Below are 24,914 nucleotides of genomic sequence, written 5' to 3' on the forward strand. Positions count from 1 at the left end.
CCATGCGCTTCATGTCAAACTCGTCCCTCCCATGTAGGGCGCTGAAGCCAAACCCCCCTCTCACCACCTCACCAATGTATAAAAATCCACTATGATTATACATGCTTATTATGTTTTATATATTCTAAAAAATGATGGATTGTCCTGATAGAGATTTAGGAGATGAAAGGACAATAGGTAAAAAATATTATTATGGCTCCCCACTCTCTCCTGAATGTGTTGGACTTACATACTTGGGTCTTTGAGGACTTCATGAATTGGGTCTTAACTACAAGGACTCTCCGTCAGTGCTGCAAACCAACTCGCCACAGAGATTTGAGTAAAGTGATACAGACAATGCAGGTTGTAACCGCTTCAGCTCAGAACACCACTGATAAAGTGAGAAATCGAATACCCCAAGTTTGTCCATGGAAGGCTGTTATACGCGAATTAGATTAGCACATTATACAACTTCAGATGAAGACCATTGACAATGGCATGAATACGGAGAGTCGCCTCAGTGTGTCTGTGAAAGGCAGGAGGTTCCCGGTTCAGACGTGCTTTCTGACACCTGGCTGGAGGGTGTCCTGGTGTTAGGTAATTTGGGAAGCTGCTGGCGCGAAGAGGAAGCTCCGTGGCTGCCGGTAGGTGCCGGAGCCTGCAGGAAGGTGGATCTCACCAGGAAGATTAATTAGAATCTGACACTGAAAACCAAACTGTCGGGCCATCTGGAGTGCGGAACTTTGGAGACTTCTTACACTGCGGCACTGCTGCTGTCAGAAGGCGAGCTTTCAGATGCGATCAGAGCTGGAGCCGGAACGGAGATCATAATCAAATCGTCCTGACTCATACCGTTCATAAAGTGTTGTGTAAGAGGTATGTGTGTGTTGGCAAAGCTACTGTCGTGATTTTTTGGGGTCTTTGCTAACAGCTGTTTGAGGCCAACCTTGGTGTTATAAAACAAATATTTTAGTCAGCCTTTGAAATTACATGTCATCTGGGTCTGTTTAATAATATTTTAAGTTTTGAAAAGACAGTATGTAATATGTATGTTAAGCTATTTGAGACTTTTGAAACAGACTGACGTCTGCTGTTTTTACTTTTGAAGCCAAAGGTCCAATATGTGGTGACCTGGCCCTATTATCTGGCAACATTCTAGAGCATGTAACCATGCTGAAATCTCTACCCACCATTACCAAGAAGTGCTAGGCCAGCTGTGTGGAGTAACATGTTTGGGAATTTCACCTGTTGGTTGTTCAAATCCTGAAAGGGACACTGACAGTAAACATTTCAGCAAGGTACTTGATTCAAATTGCTTTCATTAAATATCGACCGGTATAAATGTAAAATATGTAATCTGTATGAGGTGCTCTGCATAACAATTTTCATCAGTTTATAATCAAAAAGTCAAGTAATAGAGAGAAAAAATGGCAATGGGGAAGAGCAAAATATCAAATTAAAGGCTACCCACCAAGTCTCAGAAATGGCATGGGTGTTTGCTATTGGAAATGATCCCACAGCATCTGTTTTTAGTTCTCTGTGAACTGTAAGTCAGTACATTTTATTTTGACTGCTGTAAAAGTGTGTACTAACCCTCAAAGTCTGCCATGGATCACTGGTAACTTATGATGCACAACTCGAAAAACTGGCATGAGATTTGTCATTCTCAGACCACACATCAAGCTTCTAAATAATGCGGATAGCTACGCTCACTTATTTATAGCGATATCAAAAGTTTTCACATCTCAGTATTAAAAAACATAACTGCTAGCTACCGTCCTTGCTGCATTACATTTGGGACCTAAATCAATCAATCAATCAAATTGTCCATTAATTCCTCAAAGGAATTGTCATAGAGTGCACTATGTGGAAGAAATGGTAATTAAAACGGATACAACATAAACCACAATACAAGAGCAATAATACAATGACGAAACAAAACCATCAGCGATTACAGCCTTATTGTGAGGGGCAAATGGAACAGTTCTCTTTTGTACCTTAATGGCAATCAAAGTAACTCAATAGGGCAAACTCATCTTGCCTTTTGGCAGACCAGTTAAGAGAGGGATGCAGATGCAAAGGTTTGGCTTCAGGTTTTTGGCTAGAGCTAATCCTGTCAGTGTCTCAAGTCACAGGAAAATAAATGCACATCCTATGTAAAGGACTACAAATAATGTGTTTGTTCATATCAGATTGATAATCCTTACCATGTTTTCAAATTGTGTCTTTTGTGCCCCTATGCATGATCTTGCCTGAAGCACAGCAATGATGTTTGCAAAAGCTGCATATCCAGTAGCCTCTGGCCTGGGATGCATGAGCATAGCAAGCTCTGCCAAAACCATGCGTATTCACTGATTTTTGTATATGGGCTCAATGGATAGAACAAACTGTCTAGTTCATTTAACAATCAGTGAACGTGCACAGTGTAGATTAAAATGAAACAATATAAAAATCCCACAGAATTCCACAATAGAATGTTCTCAGACAGAAGAATTCATGGTGGCCAGGAGGGCTAGTTTCCTTTCACACTGAATGTTTCCTTGTTGTGATTTGGAGTAAATCAGATGCTCCATGTTTGAGCTGCCTTCATTAAATCATATGCTATTATCAGACTCAGATTACAGCCTTGGACAGTAATTATGATTTGAATGTAGTCATTACCTTGGGGTCATTATACCTCTTCTTGCAAACTTTACTAGATTATTTTGATAGTAGCACCCTGAAAAGCCGTCTGTTTATTCTACTACTGTAGTTTTCCCATTAACCACTAGAGGCCAACAAAATCACATCCTCAGGCCATTCGGTATAACAGTCTGAAGTTATAGTATGAGCACACAGTCAAGTGTTCAACTTCTTAACCCCAAAAACGAACATTGGAAAATACCATAATACCATAAATAATATTTAATGTGTTATATAATTTCGATTTTGCATTGTGTTATTGTAATAACCCAATCATAGCCTTTCAAAAATAAAGCAATACTTGCAGTGTTGCAAACCTTGTATTTCCAACAATGACCACAAGATGTCACTTGTGAATGCTTTAAAAATCTTAATCAAAATATGAAGACAATCTCATTGAAAAAATATAAAAAATAAATACAACAAGGTTTGACATTTGACATTTTAATCCAGTATTAACAGTATATTTTGCCACAAATATGAGGAATATATTAGCTATACTATGTTCTTCTACATGATACTAGCTTATTGAACGCTTTATTTGTTGATTTATTTTGTTGTATATGTGCTGGTAGCCTTTCACGGCATTACCTTATTACAAAATTTGTCACTGCACTATTAGAGTGGTATCTTCGACTAAAGATGCTTTAGTCTTCCTTATTTATTATTTATTTTGTCGTTTTCAAAATACTATCTGCAGATTTAACAGCTGCATTTTAAATAATGAACATGGCCACACACAACACAAACATTACTTTGCAAAAGACGCTTTGTCTTGCACATACTGACCTAGGTTATTCTAATCAAGACTGGGCATGGCCCTATGATTCAGCAGGTTTATCCTCCCTTTGAACTCAAATGACAGGCAATAGGTATTGAAGATTATCTGGCGTAATTTAATTTGGGACTACTACACAAAATTATTTTCAGATCTCCATGAAAGCTATAAATGGCAATGCGATCTGATATTTCCCGAGCTTTCCTCATGTGGCCTTATTTTACGCGCTTACGTCTCTGTGCTTTATATGTCACTCTGAATAAGAGCGTTTGTCAAATAACTATCGACATGTAAATACAATGTAAATTGAACTTCCCTCAGAGGGATAACTTTCCACGATCAGTGTCACAATATAAAACACATTTTATAAGGATTTACAGGACAAATTGTGTGCAGTGGATTAACATGACCCAAAATATAGTTGATGTAGGTCAGTAGATGTAGTGAATTTGATAAAAATAGCAGTGAACAGGCAGTGAATAGGGATCAGTAGCATTACTTACCAGCAATGTATCAGATATGCATATACAGCTGGATGAACGAAGACAGCCTAACACATGGGTGGTAAGCAAAACTAGGATTCCGGCTGCGTGGTGGGTTTTTGGGAAAGAATGCTGATGTTCATCACACCAAGTTCTGCAGCAAATTCGAGAGCGGGGATGAGACTCCGGGACTCCACCTCCCAGAATTCCAGCTTCCATGTGCGCGTGCTGGCAGCAAACCGGACCAAGCGTCACATTCCTGCATTCCCCTCCGTGTGTCAGGGACGTAGCTAATCTTTTGCTCCCGGACACATTTCTCTCCGAAAAAAATACACCCATGCGAAGACTCATGACACTGCAAGAGGGGATTTAAAATCAGGTGGTGATCCCGGATTCCCTACCAATCTGAATCCAAGAGCTGGGGTGAGGACTAATGTTTTGTAAATGAAGACTGATAAGTTTAGCTAGCTAGCCAGCTAAAACCTCCTCGCCGGTGCGTGTTTACGGTGTGATCTGTATCTGTCTAGCCGTTAAGCTAGCCAGCTAGCAGCCGAGCTGGATCCTGTGGAACTTGTAGTTACGCTTTGCGACCAGATGGATCTCGGTACCTTTGACAGTCAGTTGTAGATGCTAACTAGTTAGCTTGCTACCTTGCAGCGCACCTTCTTGTTTAGTCTGCCAGACTTCTAATAATAGAAATAAAACTGAAAATAGGCAGCTCATTGTTGGTGACTAAAGCAAATGCTGGTTAGCTATAATACTAGGGAATCAGACAGCTGTTTTATACTTTTGATGTAGAGCACGGTCCTATGAAAAGACAGATTTCATCAATTAGCTAGCCAGCCGGTTGATGTCAAACTTAGCTTAAGCTTGGGTAGCTTGCTGGCTCTGCAGTGATTGCGCTTTTACCAGTGCCTGTTTTCCCGGTGGTAAGGGTTTTTTTCAGGAGCGTCATGCGCGATTGAAGAGAAACGTTGTTAGCTCAGTAGCTAGCCAGTCAACTATAGCTGGATGGTTGCATCACCTTTGTTACGGTCCAGACACAGACGAGACAATGTAAGGGCGGGGAAGCGGCATTAGGCCGGACAGATGTGGTCATTTCCTTACTGCGACTTGACTTGTTGCAACTATGCATTACAGCCCGTTATCTTTATGCCAGCCAACAATCCAATCGTATTAAGATAGTTAGATTTGTTGTATTTACGGGAAAATTGTAGTTTTATTCAACGAACTGATTAGATTTAGATTAGATTTCAGATTTCAGGTAATGGCTAGCTACATAGTTAGTGTCATGCTCTCGGTGCATTATTTAATCCTTACCAAAAATAGGCAGGTTGGTAGCTACATTCAGCTACCTAGCATGTGTTTGTCGGCTACCTAGCCATCAAGTTCATGCCCTATTCCAGCTATAAAGCACCGGCGTTAGCTACACAACTGGTAAACTAGCTATGCAGTGATAGTGATACTTAGCTACCCAAAATCGACATAACGTTAGCTAACTAGCTAATGAAATATTTAGCTAGTTAGCCACTTGCGTTAACTACAATGTGACATTTAAACCCATTGGTCAATATAATTTGAGAATCCCAATTGTTCCCAATTCATTGCTAAAATGTGGTACATGTAAAAGTAGGTATAATAGTCTATTGCTTTAAAACATTTTCTTCCGTTCCTTCCCCTGAAACATAACTTCTCAGGGAATTTAAACGGCAAAAGCAAGTAGCAACAGGAAGTAGCCTGCTAAGTGGCTAGCAACAGTGGAGACGCTAGCCTAGCCAGGATTCCTCCTGCCACGTACGGGAACGCGGAGTAGCTGGTCTTCGGGGGGGGGTTAACATTTACCATTTACTCATTTAACATTTAACATTTACGGAGCTGTCTATATTAGTCTTTGGATTGTGATAAATCATTAGCTAACGGTCTGAAACGTCCTCTACCGCCCTCCCCTTATCCCTGTTTCGCTCAAATTAATTTTCATTCAGTCCTCATATGCGGTTAGACACGCCGCAGCGTTAGTTTCTGGATTCTTTGTACAAAGATACATGCTCTGGCGTTAAAGACTACACTAAAATACACTGTGCGATTGAATAATATAATAGTCGCTTACATTATTTTAAATCACTTTGACTTTAGATAACGTTCCTTGCTCATAGGTAAATGGAAATGTATGACAAAACAGCATATCAGTTGACAGTCCAATTAAAATTGTTTGTCACGCCGCTTTGATTTATCAGCTCACACTATGTAAAATTAGTTTGTTTGGCCTGTATATCTAAGACCGATAGGTGGTAGGCTTTTTGTGAGAACATTATGTAGGTCCTTCGTAGAGGGATGACTAATGACACGAATCACAAGGTTTAGTGGTGAGACATGTGCCAAGGGGGAGGGTAGCTAATTAATACAGTATTTAGTAATACAGTGAAATAAGTTCCTAATAAAAGGCCTTAGAATATTCAATAGATCTAGTGAGCTCTGAGGAACAATTATGTGGTACAGTATATTGAGTTTCAGCAGTCTTTGCCCTGAACCCAGTTGCCTTTAAAGGAGCAGCATGTTTTAATCAGGTTTAGGCAATTGAGATTGATCAAGCTCCATCTGTTCTCTGGATTGTTATATTGTTCTCTGGATATATAGGGGGGGTGTGGTCACAAAGTACTTAAAGGCAACTCTAACTTCAAAATGGATGTTTATTCCTGACCTGAGGAAAAGTTGGTGTAGTTTTTTCTTCATGTACTTTATTCTACAACTGAGTCTTTCAGAAACACTCCTTCTCTGTGTGATTACTGTGGTTAATGGAGGTTTTCCCCTTTATTGAGAGGAGCTGATCCAGGAAAATTCTGAGGTCCTTTGATGATGAATATCATACACGATTCCTGTCGCACAATCAATTTTGAATTTAAATAAACTCCACACACACACACACACACAGCCTAATCAAAATCTTTTTTGACTAAATGGCTGAAGCATCATTCTCACTGCAAAACCACTCATATTAATAACATATCTGAACACATAAATGCAGAAGACTGTCCACATCACAAGAAGCAATAGATATTGTAGTGGTACTCTGTGGGATGAGGTCACAAAGTGGTTGTTAGTCAAGTAAGCATCTAATCAGATGCTGTCTTGGTAAGAAACATGTGTTTACATGTTTCTTTTACAGTCAGCGAATGTGTAATATTAGAATTGGGCAGAAGTTCTGGAATGGCTTATTCTGTAGTTCTGTGCAGTATTGTGTCATCCATCTCAATGCCTGTTGTGTACCCCATAGGAGGTCCCTACTTTGTGCAATTACTGAAGGGACACCCACCAGTGTGGCTAGTTAGGTTAACACACATAACCTCCATAATCAAGATTTAGCAGAGTTTGGCTTTTTTGGTCCATTTTATGCAGTTGTCTTTTTAATCTTGTGTACCTTAATAAACTCTGAATGTAATGAAACTGTGATGCAAACCTTGCGATTGTGGAGCATGTAACTACTGTAAGCAGATGAGCTGTACTGAAGTGATGAAAATCAATAAGCAGCCAGCACATTTTAACACATACTCTGTGAAACTGAAGACCTTAAGGGAATTAAATGGGCTGAATGTCATTATCCATATGGAGGTTTTTTTGGCTCACTGAAAATCTTCCATTCTTAAAAATGACTGGAGAAAACTTAAACTGCCTGAACACAGAACAAGCACAGCACAAAACTGCAGTCTAGGCAGCAGCCATTGCAGCTTTTGTAAATTTGATTGCAACAAGCCAAGTGTAGAAGAAATCTCACATTGGACTCATCTGTACCTCTTAAATGATTTAGGTTTCTGCTGTTGAATACAGTGATCCCTGCTACCCTCTACATTGTATCCAAGCTCATCCATTCATTTTCAGATAATGTTTCAGCCATGAGCTGCACAGAATAGGCACATCTGGGGATCAGACTTGTGTCCTGTGTCATAAAGTGGATTGATGTAGATTTGAAATGGTAGAAGGCCATTTTACACGTTCATTTCAGTTTCACTGTTTCACACCGGGTGAAATCTGGAAAATTCTAGTGTTGGAATGAGATTAACACATTACACTTTAACAATATTTTAAAAATAATGCGATCAAATACGAATTTGTTGAGAGAATGTTATAAATTAATAATTGTATTCTGTGACATTGATCCTACACGAACAACGTGTTAATTTGGTTTGCATTGTTTTTTATGTGTAGTGTGATTTTCTTATGTTTGATATTTGCTTGCTTATAATGTGTGTTGTGGGAGGTTCAAAGGAATTTACTGGCAGTTGTATAAGCACCTTAAAGCACTGGCTGTAAAATAACTAAGGAGTTGGCAGGACTGATCATAGAAATGTTTTCAATGGAAGGATAATTAGACACACTGTACTCCATGATAGCATTCTTGTTTGATCCTGGTTACGTGTGCAATCTGTGTACTTGTATAAGAACCATGCTACGTGAAAAATTGTCATATTGGAAACTACAAGTATAGTTAAGTGAATATCAGATATTGACATAGGCCAGTAAAATCTCTTATTGGTACAACCCATCATATTGTGTTCGAATAAACCAAATGCTCCTAGATTGTATTATTTCCCAGGAAGAATTATTTATTGTATTATTTAGCAAATGGTATAGTAGCAAAGTCCATAAAGGCATCATAATGCTTATATTTGTTATGAAACTTTACTGTGGCCTTATTTCGGAACAGAATGAAACAGTAAAAGCTAAACGTGAAATCTAAGCCAACCTGGAATAATTCATCCAGATGTAGTGACTAACATTTCATTTTCACCAGCAGCATGGTGAAAGTGCTAGTGTGGTTTTGCTCAGCTGGCAAAATGCTAATTATTACATCAGCTAACATGACTTGACAACAAGTAGCCTGTTCTCTTGTTAGGTGGTTAACATGTGGTCATTGGCTTTAAGTACTGTAACATTATACCTACCAGTTATTATAGTTGAAGATAAACAGCAGTTAAAATGCAATGGCTGTTATAGCTATTTTGATAAGAAAGGATTAAACCCATCACCAAGGTCTTGAAACAATATTTCCATCTTCCTACAAACACCAAGGGCTCAGAGGCCAGGCTTAATAAGCAGAATGTCCCCTTAGAGAGGATAGAGAAGGCAGACGCGGGTGCTCATTGCTAGTAAATGGTTTTTAATGATAGAATGGGCATGAAGGGATTTGCACTACCCTATTCAGATCTGTTTGCAGAAGGTAGTCAAAGGATATTATGCATAGCTTGTTTATAGGGTTAAAAATCTGCTTAATTTGTTACAATTTCTGATGAATGTGTGTTTTTGGATTGATTTTGCTCTCCCTAGCTGTCCAGGCTCCTGCTGTCTGTCACAGAATGGTTCTCTCGAAGCTGAGTTCCTTTTAAAGCCCTTATCAATCGAATATTGAACACATAGTGGAATTTAAAGAGTCCTGACTGGACCTGTGTGGATTTTACTTCCAAACTGTGAACTGCCCATCCCCGGCCTCCGTAAGGCATCGCTCATGTCAGCAGCACCGAAATTGGAATCTTGTTTTCAGCCGGGCCACTGACAACCTGATCAAGGTAGCAGCTCGCACAAATGAAATTGGAAGAGCAGAAGCGCCTCCTGAAAGGATGGTTAGTACGACATAAAACATGCCCTTGAATTCTCAAGCGACGATGGTATTTGTGGTCACATCAAAGTGCCCGTCTTCTCAGTGGAAAGTCAGGTTTGCCCAGTGCTCATTCTGACTCTGTTTACATCAGGGTTGGGTAGCCTCTGCATGTCACTGCTTTTCTGGAAGTTGCCAGCTGTACCTGTATCAGCTTTGTGTAACATGCTGGGCCTGGGACAGTCCCTGTGAAATCAAACCACCTGACATGACCCCCCTCAGCTTTTCTGGAATGTTGGTGTATAAAGGCATTGGAGCACTGAACACTGCACCATTTACAGGAGCCGGAGCCCAGAAGAGCCTGCAGCCTCTGATAAGAAATATATGCTTCATAACTGAGAGCATTTCTGTTGTTGTGAAAGTGCAAGTATGCTTGTAGAGTGGACTACATCTTTCTATGTGTGTGTACAATGCTTCCTAGAATTTTACCCTACACTCGGCTACTAGCAAGCTGTTGTGCCATAGAGAACTTTCATAAGCACAACAGTCATGCTAGCTATGCCTGTCATTTTCCATCTTGATTAGATGGATTTGGTTAAGCTCATTATTTCTCTTTATAAAGGTATTAAAGTAGGAATTGAAATTCCGAGTATTTGTAGTGGTTGAGTACCCAGCAGTTGGGGGAAAAGACACATTGTGCAGGTACTTTGAAAAGTTACAGTTAATTTCCATAAATATTAGGCTTCAGTAATATAACTGATTAGCTTTAACAGTTCACCAAACAGTAACTGCATTTATTCACATTCTGTACTACCTGAATGTGTTTTACTGAATGTCTTTGTATCTAACACAATCTAACATATTTAAAATATCTTTTAATTATGCTACCGTGTACAAGGCATTTTGAATGCCAGTGGCATTTAGAGGTCAATAATGCAAAGCCACATGACACATTGGAAAAGATGCAAGGAAACTGGTCACCTTATGGCAAAACTATAGTATACCTGGATTTCACCATTATGCCTGCAAAAATGGTTTTAACATGGCTGCGTTGCAGTTAAGTCCCCATAGCAATAAATGGTAGCTAGACCCATTATAAATTAGAAAGGAGCAAAATAAAAAAAATCCGGGTCAAAAATTAATCAGACTGTACTTTTCTGGGGCTTGTTAAATGGGTTAAGTTTACATAATTGTAGTTCAGTGAAAATCAAAATGCAAATTTAAGAGCACAAAACAGCAGTAAAGAATGGTAAATAGGTATAGATACCTTGTGCTAACTGAAATATTTTTTACAATGTCACTTAAATTACCTGTAAGCATCATATATGAGTTAACTACAAGGGCAGTTTGATGGAAATACTAAGGCAGAGAGAAGCCTTGGCTGTTCACCCAAACAAAAGATATGCAGCCTCTGACTTGTTTTTTATAGGCATGTGCTTCATGCAGTCTGTTTCTGAGTCTCATGGTTTGTTTGCATGGTTTAATTGCACACGGTCACACATTGAGCTAAAGGTTTTATGGTATGTCGACTTTGCATTGCAAATCGTGTTCATTACTGCTGTTCCGTCTGTTTTAACTAAGTGTGTAACTTACGACACACTTCTTTTCCATTGTTCTGGGAACACCGGGCTCTGAACTCCTTAGTGAGTGAATCTGTTACAGTCTGTTACAGTGCCATTCCCTGGATTTTACAAACTATCAAATGTGCCCACATTCAGTTACTTAAGAAAATTTGTAAAACATGTAAAAGGTTCTGTGCTACTGTTTAAAGCCTTGTATGATCTATTTCTGCATGATAGCAGTTTTTAAAAGTGTTATTTACTGTGTGGAATTGTTCAAACAACATCAGTCTTTTGTTTTCTGTCGTATTTTATTAGCATGCTTCAGGCTTCTCTTCTGAGAAGTCGAATGCCCAGCCCTGTGTTAAACCCGGGAGAAATTAATTAGAATATCTCATGCAGAACAATACAGACCTGAGGTTTGACAGGTGTTCACACTGCGACAGTGAGAGAGCGCGTTTGGCATCGCCGCTCCATGTCATTTCTTGTGATTTCCTCTCCCTTTCTTATCGGCCATTAATTTCAAGGTAGCTGAAGTCTTTGGGGGAAAATGCCCACAGGGCCAGTGGCTTTTTAGGCTGAAGATGCATTTTAGAATGCATATTATAATGAATCTGTTGGTCGCTGCTTGTTGTTTTTTTTTTTCCATTCACAGGGTAGCAGGCGAGTTCGCAAGCTAACGTGAGCTAGCCTTATGCTCAGAGCCAGAATGTATTGTGGAACATTCATCTTTCTTCAGCCAGTTTCTTAGGTAGGGTCTATTGGGTATACTGTACCCCATTTGTTATTGGTTAATTGGTACCACAGGATACTGATAACAACTACTCTGAGCTGGAGGTATCTGAATCTGTTACCAGAGTTAGTAACTGTAGTAACTTACTGAAACTGCTGAATATAGCTGTATCCACCCAATATACCGCGACAGGCCTACATGGAGCATGTGCCCAAAGCTGCAGAACACTACATGTACTTGTACCCTGTCTCTGACTGTGGATAGATGACTGAAAATTAGCAGTTTGTTTTTATTTCTTACTAGCCCATTGTGGGCAGTAGAATACGGACATCAGCTGGAAAATAATGTGCTTACTTGCTCATTGTGGCCTGACAGGGCCAAAAGCCCCATCGGGCCGTCAGTCCAGTGCCAGCATTGCGGTCCGCTTTGTCTGCGCCCAGCATGTGCTTACACAGCGAAGGAAAGCCATTGAGGTGGTTCCAGTTCAAAGCTTTATTTCCCTCCCAATAAAACTACCAGGTCCTCAGAGTGCATTTGACAAAACTGTCTGTTCAGCCTGAGCTGCTGTTTGTGTTTTGTCCTCACACAGATTCATTCATAAAAAAAAAATGCTACGCATAACTATGTGATTGCTTGAAATTAGTTGCCTTTTCAGTTATTCAGTAAGGGGAGTTGTTTATTAGACAGTCTGACATCTGACACACCCTACCAGTGAAACACAGACTGAGAACAAGAGGTACCTTCTCTCTTCAGAATCCTGAGTTTATCAGCGCAGATTGTGTAGTTTAATGAACAAGCTGCTCTCTGAGCTGTTCAGTTGTCTGTTTGCTTTGCAGAAGTTATCTGCACGTTCCCTAAGAAATCCATTGTAACAATGATGCCGTGACCTCCGACTCTTTGTCTTGGCTTGAGCACATCAGATAGAATGACTTTGGTCACATGGTTCAGAATTTAATCAATTGCTGTGATTTAAATGTATAAATCAGCAGTCTAGCGTGAAGATGTGCCCTTGAGAGTCCAACATGGCCGTTCAAGCTCTGTTTCCCCTGCTCTTTTGCATTCATCTGAAAAGCATAGGCTGGGCAGGTAAACATGCTGTTCAGCAAAGAGATGCTCATGTTTTACTTTGGAATAACTGTGGAGATGGTACCGTATTCTACCAGACAGGTCAGCGTGTGTTTATATGTATGTTCTAGAGGCTGATAATTCAGTATTGATTACACATTTAAGGTGATTACATTGCAAATGGAATTCAGTTAATGTTCTACAGTAACTAATTTATTGCCTATACACAGTGCTGATGTAAAGTTGTTCTACATGCAGAAGCTGTTGCCCTGGACTGCTAAAGTGCTTTGCAGTTGCTGAGTTACAGTATCACTGTGGGACCTCTCTAAAAGTATTCTTAACATGTAATAGAGAGCTTGTTTTTCTGATATTGCAGCTATATGTACAAATTTAAACTGAAATGGGAAACTTAGAGGGGAAAATATTGGGGGCTCTCTCTGAGAATGCTTTAAATTATTTATTTAATTTAAAGCATAATAAGGATGTGGACAGTTTTTTTTGGGACTGGGAAATGGCTTGTTGTAGGGGCTTGTCTGTATCACTGAATTGGTATTGCTTTGTGCCAGGATTTTCAGATGTGTACTTAAGATGGTCAAATGCTCTCTGAAGGGTTTTCACGCAGAGCTCACTCAAAGACTAGCCACCCCACTTTACCCCACAGTAGAGAGATTCCATCACTGGATCCTCCCCCACCCGCCTGTGTGTGTGTGTGTTTGTGTGTGTGTGGATGCATATGCGCATGTTTGTGCGTGACAATGCAGAGGCTTTGTGGGCCATCCAGGATGGGGTGGGTTCACTGTGCCAGGCCTACACTCCCTGCACTGAATACCCCATCAGGTCAAGCCCAGGGAACAATGGAGGGCATTGTTACCCTCAACCCTTTAAGCAAGGGCAGAACCCCAGCTCTGCCATACAGCTCTTTCACTTCTCCCTTTAATGTTACAGTGCACGGTTACTGCGGTCCATGTCTGCTCTGTCCTTACACAAGTCTTACACTCTTGTCTGTCATGGCGGTATGCTTTCCTGAAGTGCCAACTGCTGTTCTCTTTCATTAAATCTGTTTGGGATGCAGCGTACGAGTGGCCACATCACCCCTTCAAAGAGCTTTCTTGAGTGCTATTGTGGTCCTTCATTTTTCTGGAGGATTGAGGCGGCGTGAGGTGTGAGTGCTTTGCCACTGCCACCAGTGTATTAGAATAGTGGAAGAATGTGTGTATTGTCTGTGTGAGGGTGTGTGTGTCTGTGTTTGTGTGTTAATTCGTACATGAGCGCATGCATTGTCTGATGAGACCTGTGCATTTCTCAGCCCCACTCCCTGTATTAATCGCGCTCTCTCTCTCCTGTCACCACGTCCCTGTAGAATCTCTGCAAAAGGCTGACCACTCAGTTGTTTGGTGGCACTGCGCATTACAAAGCATTTGTAGCTTTCAGGGCCTGCGCATACGATCAATGAGGAGTTGCGCACTGTGCTTTGGGATCTGGAACAATGAACAGAGACTGGCGTGCTGCGTACACTGTGTGCAGGGCTCTGCAGATCTGCTCGTAGAGACAGCAGGCCATTCACGCCGCGGAGAGAATATCTCCAGTTAAACAAATGTGAGGTTGTAAACACGGCACGGCCAGATCAAAATGTATCGATCGGGCTGCTTTGCATCTTCAGGGGTACCTTACAGAAAATGTTATTTTGAGGCGAGTGCGCCATATTGAATGAGTGCCAGATGGGATCAGCGGGAGGCATTAGAATGCTGTTATGTATGGCTATGTTATGATACATGATACGTCACTGTGCCGCTGTAGTAATGCAACTCGTGGCAGATGCCGATGTAAGCCTTCACATTGTGTTCATCATTTTGGGTTTACTTGTTGCAGAGGGCTTAACGGCCGTGCCCTTGGCTCTCTTGGCTTTTGTTCCTGTTTAATTTAATCACATTACCGAGAGGACACCCATTCATTCAGTCTCTGTGGTCCAGATTAGACGTAGCTCTCGGGCTCGGGAGGCTAGCGTCAACTTACTGTCTGAGACCACACAGCGAGCCCTGGCCAAAGTTCAGGCCCGATTTGTCCTGTATACCTCACTGCCGCTCACAAGTATCCAGATGCACTTAAAATGTGGTGTGGCTGACAATTCCACTGCTGTTTACAGTGAGGCGCATTTGACCTATAACAGCAGGTCATTGCAGGTGCGGCTGGTTACTTAGGACTCGATATGGTCAGACTGCGGTTACATGACGTTTAGCGGACGTAGCCATGTTTACGGAACTACAGCATATGACAAAGGAGGAAGTGGCCTGGCACGGTGCCATATAAATAGTGTAATCTGCTAGTCGGTGAACAGGTGCCAGTTTTTGGCATGCTAGCCTGCTGCAAATATCTGAAAAAAAGCGGTTCACAGCTGCTATGATTCTGGAGCTAAAAGCACATCCAGAACATATAATGGAAATGCAGAGGGTTGCCAAGCTAGCCTGTAGCATGGCTAAGAGAGGGAGCCGTTAAGGCCTACATTTACCGGGATCTGCTGAAGATTGAACGTCCATTAAAAGCCATTTATTGGCTAATATGTGGAAAGCTGTTACCTCGGTGACACAATCTGGTGCCAAGCTGGTACGGCATGGATGCGTTTCCATTACTCCAGCTGCAACCACAATATCATGTGTTCAAAAGGTTCTGTGTCACATTGGATGGTATGGCTAACTGGCAATCCTTCAGAGATCGATAAAGACAGAAGTCCTTCCAGGTGGGCAGGCTCGATGAGCTGGAATTGTTTTTAAGCTCGTGTTTGATGTTTTTGTTTGGTAACATATGGCGATCAGGCGTTGGTCTTTGTTTATTTCTGTTTTTACAGCTGACGGGAGCAGCGTAGTTACATGGCTTGCCGACTTGCAGCATGTTTGTAAGTAGGCCATTTCCAGTAATGATCGGTTGCTGAGCTGAGTGGGCTCTCATTGGGGCTGGCAGAAAAGAAAATGGGGAAAATGGAAACCCACCCAGACCTAAGTGAGTGAGCTTGGTTGAAGTTGCCTTGCAGAGATGGGGTTTTATAGTATTCCACAATCTCTGAAACGACTATATTGAAATATTCAGTGTTTATGTGATACCTGCTGCGGTGACAGAGTGGCAGCCATGTGTCCTGACCGTGTCATTGTAGCCGTAACTGAGACGGAAGTGGTGCAGTGATTGTAATTGCTTGTGTTGAAAGGTGGGGTTTTGTCCTGTGTCAGTGTCTGCTTTCTGCAGGCAGCTGTCTCTAGAATGCAGATTCAGAGAAAGCTTTGGAAGCTGGCCTCTTTTCTGAGAGCCTCTCTCTGCAGTGTAAGGGTGCCTACTGCATGCTCCCTCTCTCCTGCATTCTTATCTGCAGTGTGGTCATGCTTGCTGCATGCCTGTGTCCTGCTTTCCCACCTGCACCTTGGTCGTGCCTGCTGCATGCTCCCTCTCTCCTGCATTCTTATCTGCAGTGTGGCCGTGCTTGCTGCATGCTCCCTCTCTCCTGCATTCCCGCCTGCAGTATGGTCGTGCTTGCTGCATGCTCCCTCTCTCCTGCATTCCCGCCTGCAGTGTGGTCGTGCCTGCTGCATGCTCCCTCTCTGCTGCATTCCCGCCTGCAGTGTGGTCATGCTTGCTGCATGCTCCCTCTCTCCTGCATTCCCGCCTGCAGTGTGGCCGTGCCTGCTGCATGCTCCCTCTCTGCTGCATTCCCGCCTGCAGTGTGGCCGTGCCTGCTGCATGCTCCCTCTCTCCTGCATTCCCGCCTGCAGTGTGGCCGTGCCTCCTGCATGCTCCCTCTCCTCTGCCACGTGCCACCTGAGAGCAATGAGGTGTCACTTCACCATATCTTCTCTCTTCTCTCTCTCTCAATGGAGCTCTGGTTGTCGCCCAGCAACGGAGGCGAATGTATTGATAGCTGGCAAACCCCCCAGTTTTCTCCCTTTCATCCCGTAGCCACAGAAGTGTCTGGCTGTCGGTTTTTAGATGCACAAGTAGGTGTATGTAATGTTGCTGGTTGCATGCTACACTTCACTGTAAAGGTTGTTGAAAAGAGGTTGCATTTCTTGACAAAATTTTCACCATGGATTCATCACAGCCATTTTTATTTTTGTTATGTCCTTGTATGTCTATTTCTGGCATATGGATATTTGGAGATTGTCTCAGGTGAAATAATTATCAGGCTTATTTTAGCAGTGACAAGGTCACGCATGTTTCCTGCTGGTGCTCCAAACTGCTAGCAGCCTGTGTGGTGTTTCAGTGGTTTTTGATCCAGCGTGTGTCAATGTGTCAATCACTAAGCCAAGAGAAATGACCCACAAATCCCATTTCACCTTTAGAGAGTGTCTAAGTGGAAGCATGAAGTGGTTCCTTATCTCTGCACCACATGGCTCACATGACGAGCAGCCCAGCCCCCCTCCTGTCCTGCGTTCTCACCGTATCAGCTGAATCAGAGCAGCTGCAGAGATGGGACCTCGTCTGCTGCAAGACAAGCACTGTGCACTGTGACAAAATACTGTCAAAAATAATCACAAAATATTGCAACATGTATAAAAATGTGGAACAAAAAATCAGGCAACTTTGAATTGGACTGTAAACTGCCTGATGTGTTCAGACAAATTCTGGTGTGTAGTATGGTACAGTCACCGAGTTGAACTTTTTTTCTGCCTCTCTACTGCATGTACTAAATGGGAGCCAGTTTGAACCAGTGACTCAAGATTATGAAATTAAGTGTGGAGTCCTGAGGCAGAATCCAAAGATGCAGATTACTAGTAGTAGGACAGACGAGTTGATCCACCGGTGCATTCGGTTGTAAAATACAACATACATACATACAATGTTGATTTTTTTTTTTTAATGGACACAGAATTAATACTTACAGATACAGCTAGCTCCACGAAAAAGTGCATCTTATACAAGAAGTCTGTGAATTATATAATAGAGAAACAAATTAATGCTTTTATTGCATCTGAACAATGGACTGTTGTAGACTAATGACTGGCGAAATAGTGACCCTATATAAAAACTATAACAATGTATGTTTCTGAAATAAGTTCAGAAACTATCACAACAATATTATGTCAGTGGTATTTCATCTTGAAATATTTTTGAATTATGATAAATAAAAAATATATATATTAATTTTCACTATTCACTATTTCACTACTCCACTGTTCTTCCAGGGAGGTTTCTGCAGAACTGTGCACATTGCCATTGTAACACAAAGGAATCAGGATAGATAATCCGAAAAGTTTGTTCTGTTTAGTATAGTATGTGCACTTGCTGGTGTGCTTTGAAACTGGCAGCTGACAGGAATAAATACAACCAGTAGCATCCAATCATTATTCCACATTATCCCAGAAGCACAGCCGACCATCTTAGTATCTGTAGCTGACTTAAAACTATTAGCTAGTTAGCTTGACACAGTTGACAAGTAGCAAGCTCATTTACATCTGTGTTACAACTCAGCATTTTTGTTATACCTTTGGCAAGTGACATGTTAATCAATGTAATACTGGGTGACAAGATTATGTTTGTTGCATAATATGCTAAATAAAATGGCAAATGGGTTTTCTTTTTTGTCTCTCTTCTTAAATGAATCAATATATCGATGATCTGAAAACAACTCCAGTCCCTAGACAGCAATTGATTAAGTTTCAGGGTACATCTTGCCTTTTCGTTAACATTGATCTGGGAGAAGCTGGTTTAAAATGGCCTTGTAGCAAGTAGTTTGTGTTGATTGGGTATCTGTCTTAACATATTGGGCTGCATAAATAGAGTTTGGTCTGGGCTGTGATTGGATAAGGTATGTAATGGAAAGCATGTTGTTGGTTAAGGGACGCATTGTAAGGTGAAAACGTGTGTAAATGTTAGATTTTTGTGTCTTCATAAATTCAGTGTGTTGTGAAAATGGTTTAGGAATCACCATCAGGTGATTGTTTTCCAAAGGTTGTTCTATGTTTTCTGACCAAAATATAACTGCAGAGAAAAAGCACTGAACACCCTCTACTCCATTCAGTGTGGAAACAGTAAATTATCATTGAATTGTCTCCCAAACAGGTTTTCTGTTGTGAATCCTGCCATCCAAAACAATGAATATTCACGTTCTTTCACACATATGTTCACAGTCCCATTAACACCTCCTGTTCTTAAAATCCCATCCACACCCTTTGCAGATTGCAGTACACAGTAACCCCTTTCAGTGTTGTGCCAGATGTGTTGCTTACAGCGCTGAACCACGCTGCTCTGTTATGTTGAGTTAGACCACACTGCACCGATGGGTGCTGTGTCTGTTTTTTTTTTTTTCTTGTCGTCATGCTGTTCTGAAAACGTGCGGTCCTTGGCCGGACATGCCCGGGCTTCGCACAGCCGGTCAGTGAGAGGCTGTCCCTCAGAGAACACGGCAGATTCTGTCAGACAGCAGGGGAGCTGAGGAATTTCACCGCACGTTCACGAGGTGACAACAAAAGCGTGTCAGCAGGCCGGCAGGTCAGGTGGTTCACCTTTGTGTGTGACGAACGTACTGGAAAGCGAAGGGTAGAGAAAATGCGTGTCCACTCCAGCATGCTATTCGCACAGGTTGCGTATATTTAACCAGCTGACCTCGCTGTGGTTAAAACTGCCATTGGGTAGCGCACGTTATAGTATTGCCACATTCCTACACACGTGCAGTGCTGCTCCCCTTCAGCGGTTTTCACGAGAAACTGAGCCGGGAGCCTCCCCCATTGTAAGTGGCCTGCGAAGGGTTAAATTCCCCGCCGTCAGGAGAACACAAAGAGATCCTCAGTCAGGGCTGCTGAGCTCTGGTTCTTTATGGCCGTGCTGTGAAATGGGAGCACTGTTTGTCCTGTCAGCCAGGTGGGGCTGGGCTGCTCTGCTTCCGAATGACACCCAGCTGTCTCCACTGTGTGAGCCCCACTACTCTGCATGAAGGCAGCACGTTCCACAACACTTAAATAGCTAATGTATATTTCCCACGCATTTACAGACTCTTCAAGTTCTTTGTGGATAGAGGTTGGCTATGCAGAGTGCTGAAGAGTAGAGGGCGTCTCGATAGAATGCATGGCTAGTTGAAGGTGTGATGTGATTGAAGCATTTCACGTGAACGGCATGGGGGGCCCATTTGAAAGGATTTAGTAACTGAGCCCCACAGGTTTAAGGAGGTCATGCTGCCTCCTCACGTTAGCACTTGTTCAGCAGTGGAGGGCTGTGTTTTGGCAACTGTTATCTAAATCCACGGTCCAGTTGAGTGGCTTTGGTGAAATGGATACAGCTTCTGTTACAGTTTTTCAAAAGGGACCCGTAGTCCAGCCAGTCAGATTTGGAATTTGTGCCATTTAAATACAATAGCAATACTGTGCTATTTAAATACAATAGCAGTACCGTGGCACTTAAATAGCCTGTACAAGGCAGGTAAAATATCCATCTCAGATTAAAAAAATAAAAAACACTGAAGTGGTTGTGTAATGATTGTGAAATGTGACTATAGACAGAGCAGACAGACTGCAGAAATGACAGTCATTTCTTAATGGGTGTGGTCCGGTTACAGTGATTCAATAGCTGGGAATTAATGTACAGCATTTACAGCACAGCTGGCTTTCACACGTCCAAGGGCGATAGCTTCAGGCGCAGAGACACGGAGTCAAGGACAGAAGTCGGAGAGGTCGCGTTAAATCGTTCCCAGAATGGAAGCGCCCCACAGAAGGTGCATTCACAGCCAGAGTTTCACAGGCACAGCACTCTTTCAGGGGGAGCCTGGACCTCCCTATGAAACACAGGCTGCGGGTCCCAGCGAGAGCCGAACTGCCGGGAAATTCGCAGAAAGTCATTATTGGGCGTGGTAATGAGCGAGAGAGAGGCCCGAGTGTGGTGAGGAAGTGGGCTGTGTGAACGCACTTCAGTGGTAAACGCCTCACAGCAAAATCAATACGCACAGGCTCCGCTGCACTTACGGCAGCTCATTGATCAGGCTGTCCTTGGCCTAGCATTTTCCACACACACTGTGCCCTCATACAAACAGCACAGAATTGGTAAAGGCTTTGCTCTTTCCTGTGAAACAAATGCTTTCATTTGACTTATTGACACATACAGTATATTGTATGATTGGCGTGGTTAAGATGAAGAGCAGTTCAACATTGCTTTCAGGGAAAAAAAAAAAAACTCACTACATGTAGTGTGTGATTGTGTGTGTCGTTGTATCGTTGCTTCAGAAAAGCCCTGTGTCATAGGGCCTATGGCCAGGGGGCCTTGAAGGGTCAGACTGCCCTGCTGAAAAGCGTCACAGTTGTGCGAGTTTACAACTGCATGCTATGTTGTCTACTGTAAATTAGACAAGCTGTCACCATGGGGGAGTTGGTTGGCACTCACCTCATTTGCTGTAATAGTAAGCATGTTTGTCCATCTGCCAAGCCCTCGGCCTATAAGCGATTATCTGTGGTCCCCGATGCGGCGTTTCCTGCCACTCATCACAAAGCCGCGTTTCCTGCCTCTGTTTCCAGCACTTCCTCTGTGCACCTGTCGGCTTTGTGCGCGCGGCCGCCCTTCACCCTGGAATTCTGGAAGGCCGCGTGCAGGTGGCCAAGAGCGGGGATTGCGAAAGTGCTCGCCGCATTTCCGCTTGCGTTATTTTGGACCTCAGCGAGCGGGTGCCAAACCTGAATTAAGCGAGACTGCATTCTGCTCAAAGCCAGTTTAACTGATGCAGAGAGAACTGGAACCCCCCGTTCATCTAGACCTTACCGTTCTGCCTTGGGTCCCTGTCAGGCTGGTGCTCACTCGGTGCCTGATCAGACTTGTCTGTCTGTGACAGCGTGTGCTCTGTGTGACCGCCTCCCCGGTATGTGGCAGGTATGTGAAGTATGCAGTACTGAAAGCGATAGTTCTGAGGTCTACGCTCGTACTGCCTATCAGAGTTTCTACACTGTTCTGATTGCTTTGGTGCCTTTATCTGTGGTCACTTTATGGCTGTTTACACAAGCAGGAATCAGTCATTGCCGTCTTCTTAGAATACTGTACTCCACATGTTAACCACTTAGCTTGCAGACTGAGGTGTGTGTGTGTTTGTGCTTGTCACCTGCAAGTCTTTTTTTTTTTTCTTTTTTTAGCCAGCCAGACTAACAACTGGAAGCTGAAACGTAAACATTATTTAGATCCGTTAAGCACAATGTTATGAAACCTTGAACCCCTAGCTAGTGATATGCAGCATTATAGTTTCACCACAACAAAAGACCATATGTCTACAAGTCGTATTCAGTTTCAGTAATCAATATAAATAAACAGAATCGCACTTGACATTCAATTTTTGTTTGCTTTAAGGTGGAACAGCATTCAGCTGCAGTAGTTGGTACATAAACGATGAAAAGTCATGAGAGTATCGATAAATGAACTGATTCCTCTGTACTCGGAAGCGTTCTGGCTTGCGATGACAGATATCTGGCTAATGTGGCGCTAGCGCCCGCGGCTGTGCCATTGTCAGGCCATGAAGTCTTTGGCTGGAAGGGCACACCGAGCCGCAGCGTTATTAGCAAGATGCTTGCAACAGCTGTAAATCCTCTTTGCATGGTGAGCGCTCAGGCGGTGATTTAAAGGGGATTAGCCGCAGGCCCTGCTGGGCCCAGCCCGTCAGCTGCCTGTCATGTGACCAGGGGCGGAGGGGACGTTCCCGGCGAGCCCCCAGGGAATGAGCAGCAACGGGCCGATCGGGAGGACAGAGCGACGCCGTGCGCCAAAAACCAACCCGGCAGGACTGAAATTGAGCAACAGCCGAGCCTGTGTGTTGCCATGTTCCCGCCCTCTGTCTGTAGATAGGAATGAATGGGTGTGCTGGACCAGGTACATGTGCGATCCTCGGGCTGTTGTTAAGTGGCGTGGCTCTCTGCTGCCCCTGCTGGTGGTGATGCTGGAACTGCACCGTGCAGGAATTTCATTGGAATGCTTTTGTCTGGCTGTCAGTTCAGTGGAGGATGGTGCCTTCTTCCTTTTATTTGTGGGGTAGTATGCTTGTTGAATGGAAATATTAATGCTGTATAGTTTAATAGCAGATTAATTGCCAACGCAGCTGGTGCATTTTTCAGGTTTAATAAAAAAACAGAAAATGAAAGAGAGAACAAGCTGATATTTTCAGCCCGAAAGGCTCCATACCCGAAATGATCCATGTGTCAAGCTGATATTTTCAGCCCGAAAGGCTCCATACCTGAAATGTTGAATCCGATTAGCGTGTTCTTTTCTAACCAGTTTGGCATTCCCGGCCCTGCCTACCTCCCTAGGTCCCGCCCATCCCACCCTCCCCCGCCAGCGGAAGGTTGCCATGGAGAACTCGTCGGTGGCGTCGGCGTCCTCGGAGGCGGGCAGCACGCGCTCGCAGGAGATCGAGGAGCTGGAGCGCTTCATTGACAGCTACGTGCTGGAGTACCAGGTGCAGGGCCTGCTGAGCGACAAGAGCGAGGCGGACGGCGACGGGGAGAAGACGCAGTCGCACGTGTCACAGGTGAGTGTGCGCCCGGCTCTGCGGCGTTACGCTAACGCTGCGCGCTCCCTAGAACTGGGGTAAGATGGCCTGATGGGGACAGAGGCGCTCCCAAACGGGGTGTTCAGATTGGGGGCTGACGGTGCACCTGCTGCATCCAGAACACTGAGACAAACCAGCGTGAATGCCAGACCTTGAGGTGGCAGTGTAGCATAGTGGTAAAGGAGCAGGGCTCGTAACCAAAAGGTTGCCGGTTCGATTCCCTGCCGGGGCACTGCTGTTGTATCTTTGGGTGAGGTATTAAACACAAAATTGCCTCAGTAAATATCCAGCTGTGCAAATGGGTAACATGTAAAAATTGTAACCTATTTAAGTCGCTCTGGATAAGAGAATCTGCTAAATGCCAGTTAGGTAATGTAATCTCAGGGGACTCACATTGTTAAGTCTGGGTTTCATTACATTGTTGTTATGACATTTTTGTCATTTAGCAGACATTCTTATCCAGAGAGACTTACATAGGCTACACTTTGAATGTTATCCATCCATTTCAGAATAGTTTCAGGACAGTGAGCGGTGATAGTGAGTAGAACCTCTCATCTACTTTTTCAGATTTGACAAGGGTAGGAGTGTTAGCGGTAGTGGTATGGCCTTAAAAAAAACCAAGCAAAGGACAAAACAGGAACAAGCATTTCTTCCCCCAAACTGCCGGAGCTTGTGACTTTAATCAGTATTTACGTAATCCTCGGAGGGGACCCTTTTTATGGACGCAGCCCTCCCTGGCGCAAGGGCTGGGTGCTGGTCACCGTAATGAGATAAGAGGGCTTCCCGAATGACGCCTCAGCGCTTGGAAAACAAAGGCACTTTGTGGGCCAATCACCTTTATCCTCACATGCCAGTGCTAGTTCGGAAGAGCCACCGTGATTGGAGGGAAGCTATTGGTCTGGCAGCGTGATGTTTTACGCCAGTCCCAGGACATTTTGAAGCCTTCCAATTGAGTGTGCTTACCGACACAGGTCGATAGGGCTATCCTCAGCTCCTCAGAGATGACCAGTGAGGTAGACTATGTTGCAGCAGTTTCATTTAAACCTTTGCACCTACCCATCATTTTAATGTTATAAGTAATTTCAATCCTCTTTCTTGTTAAATATTATTTTGCTGAGTTTGCCAGTTTTATAAGCTGGGATGGATGTGGCCATTTGTTTTCTTTAACGGTCTTTCTTCTATAATTCTCATAGAGTGTAAGATCATCATTCGTGAGAATGTATGTAACTGCAACATCACTGATGTGGCTGGCTCACAATTCATTGAACCCTACCAAAAAAGAGCAGTACTTAGGTAAACATACTGCTCCGACCCATTGAACTGTGAACTGAACTCAAGGATGGATGCCTTTCTGAGCAAGAAGGGAAAAATTGCTTTGGTTTTTCTCCAGATCCCTGCCGATGACACGACAAAACCCAAAGCAGACAGAAACAGCATGGTCAGAATGCACTTTTTGCATCTGTACTGTCATTTGACATGAGGGGGAACAGGATGTCAGACCAGTTTACCCTATGGATAATCTTGCCCCGTAGTAAATGCTGGACCAGAATAACCCCACTT

General features: G+C 43.2%; 1 protein-coding gene across 4 annotated transcripts in view; it reads left to right on the forward strand.

Annotated features, from left to right (window-relative positions):
* Window positions 1-4,194: 4,194 nt before the first annotated feature.
* The window catches only part of ctif (CBP80/20-dependent translation initiation factor), a 104,045-nt gene continuing 83,325 nt past the window's right edge, over window positions 4,195-24,914 (forward strand). For all 4 annotated transcript variants that reach the window (XM_036529230.1, XM_036529232.1, XM_036529229.1 and 1 more), the window contains exons 1-2: window positions 4,195-4,344; window positions 23,113-23,333. In XM_036529230.1, coding sequence (XP_036385123.1) covers window positions 23,154-23,333 — 180 coding nt within the window. In that variant the 5' untranslated portion in view covers window positions 4,195-4,344; window positions 23,113-23,153. The remainder of the gene's footprint in view (window positions 4,345-23,112; window positions 23,334-24,914) is intronic.

Source organism: Megalops cyprinoides, chromosome 5 (assembly GCF_013368585.1).
Source record: "Megalops cyprinoides isolate fMegCyp1 chromosome 5, fMegCyp1.pri, whole genome shotgun sequence".
NCBI lineage: Eukaryota > Metazoa > Chordata > Actinopteri > Elopiformes > Megalopidae > Megalops > Megalops cyprinoides.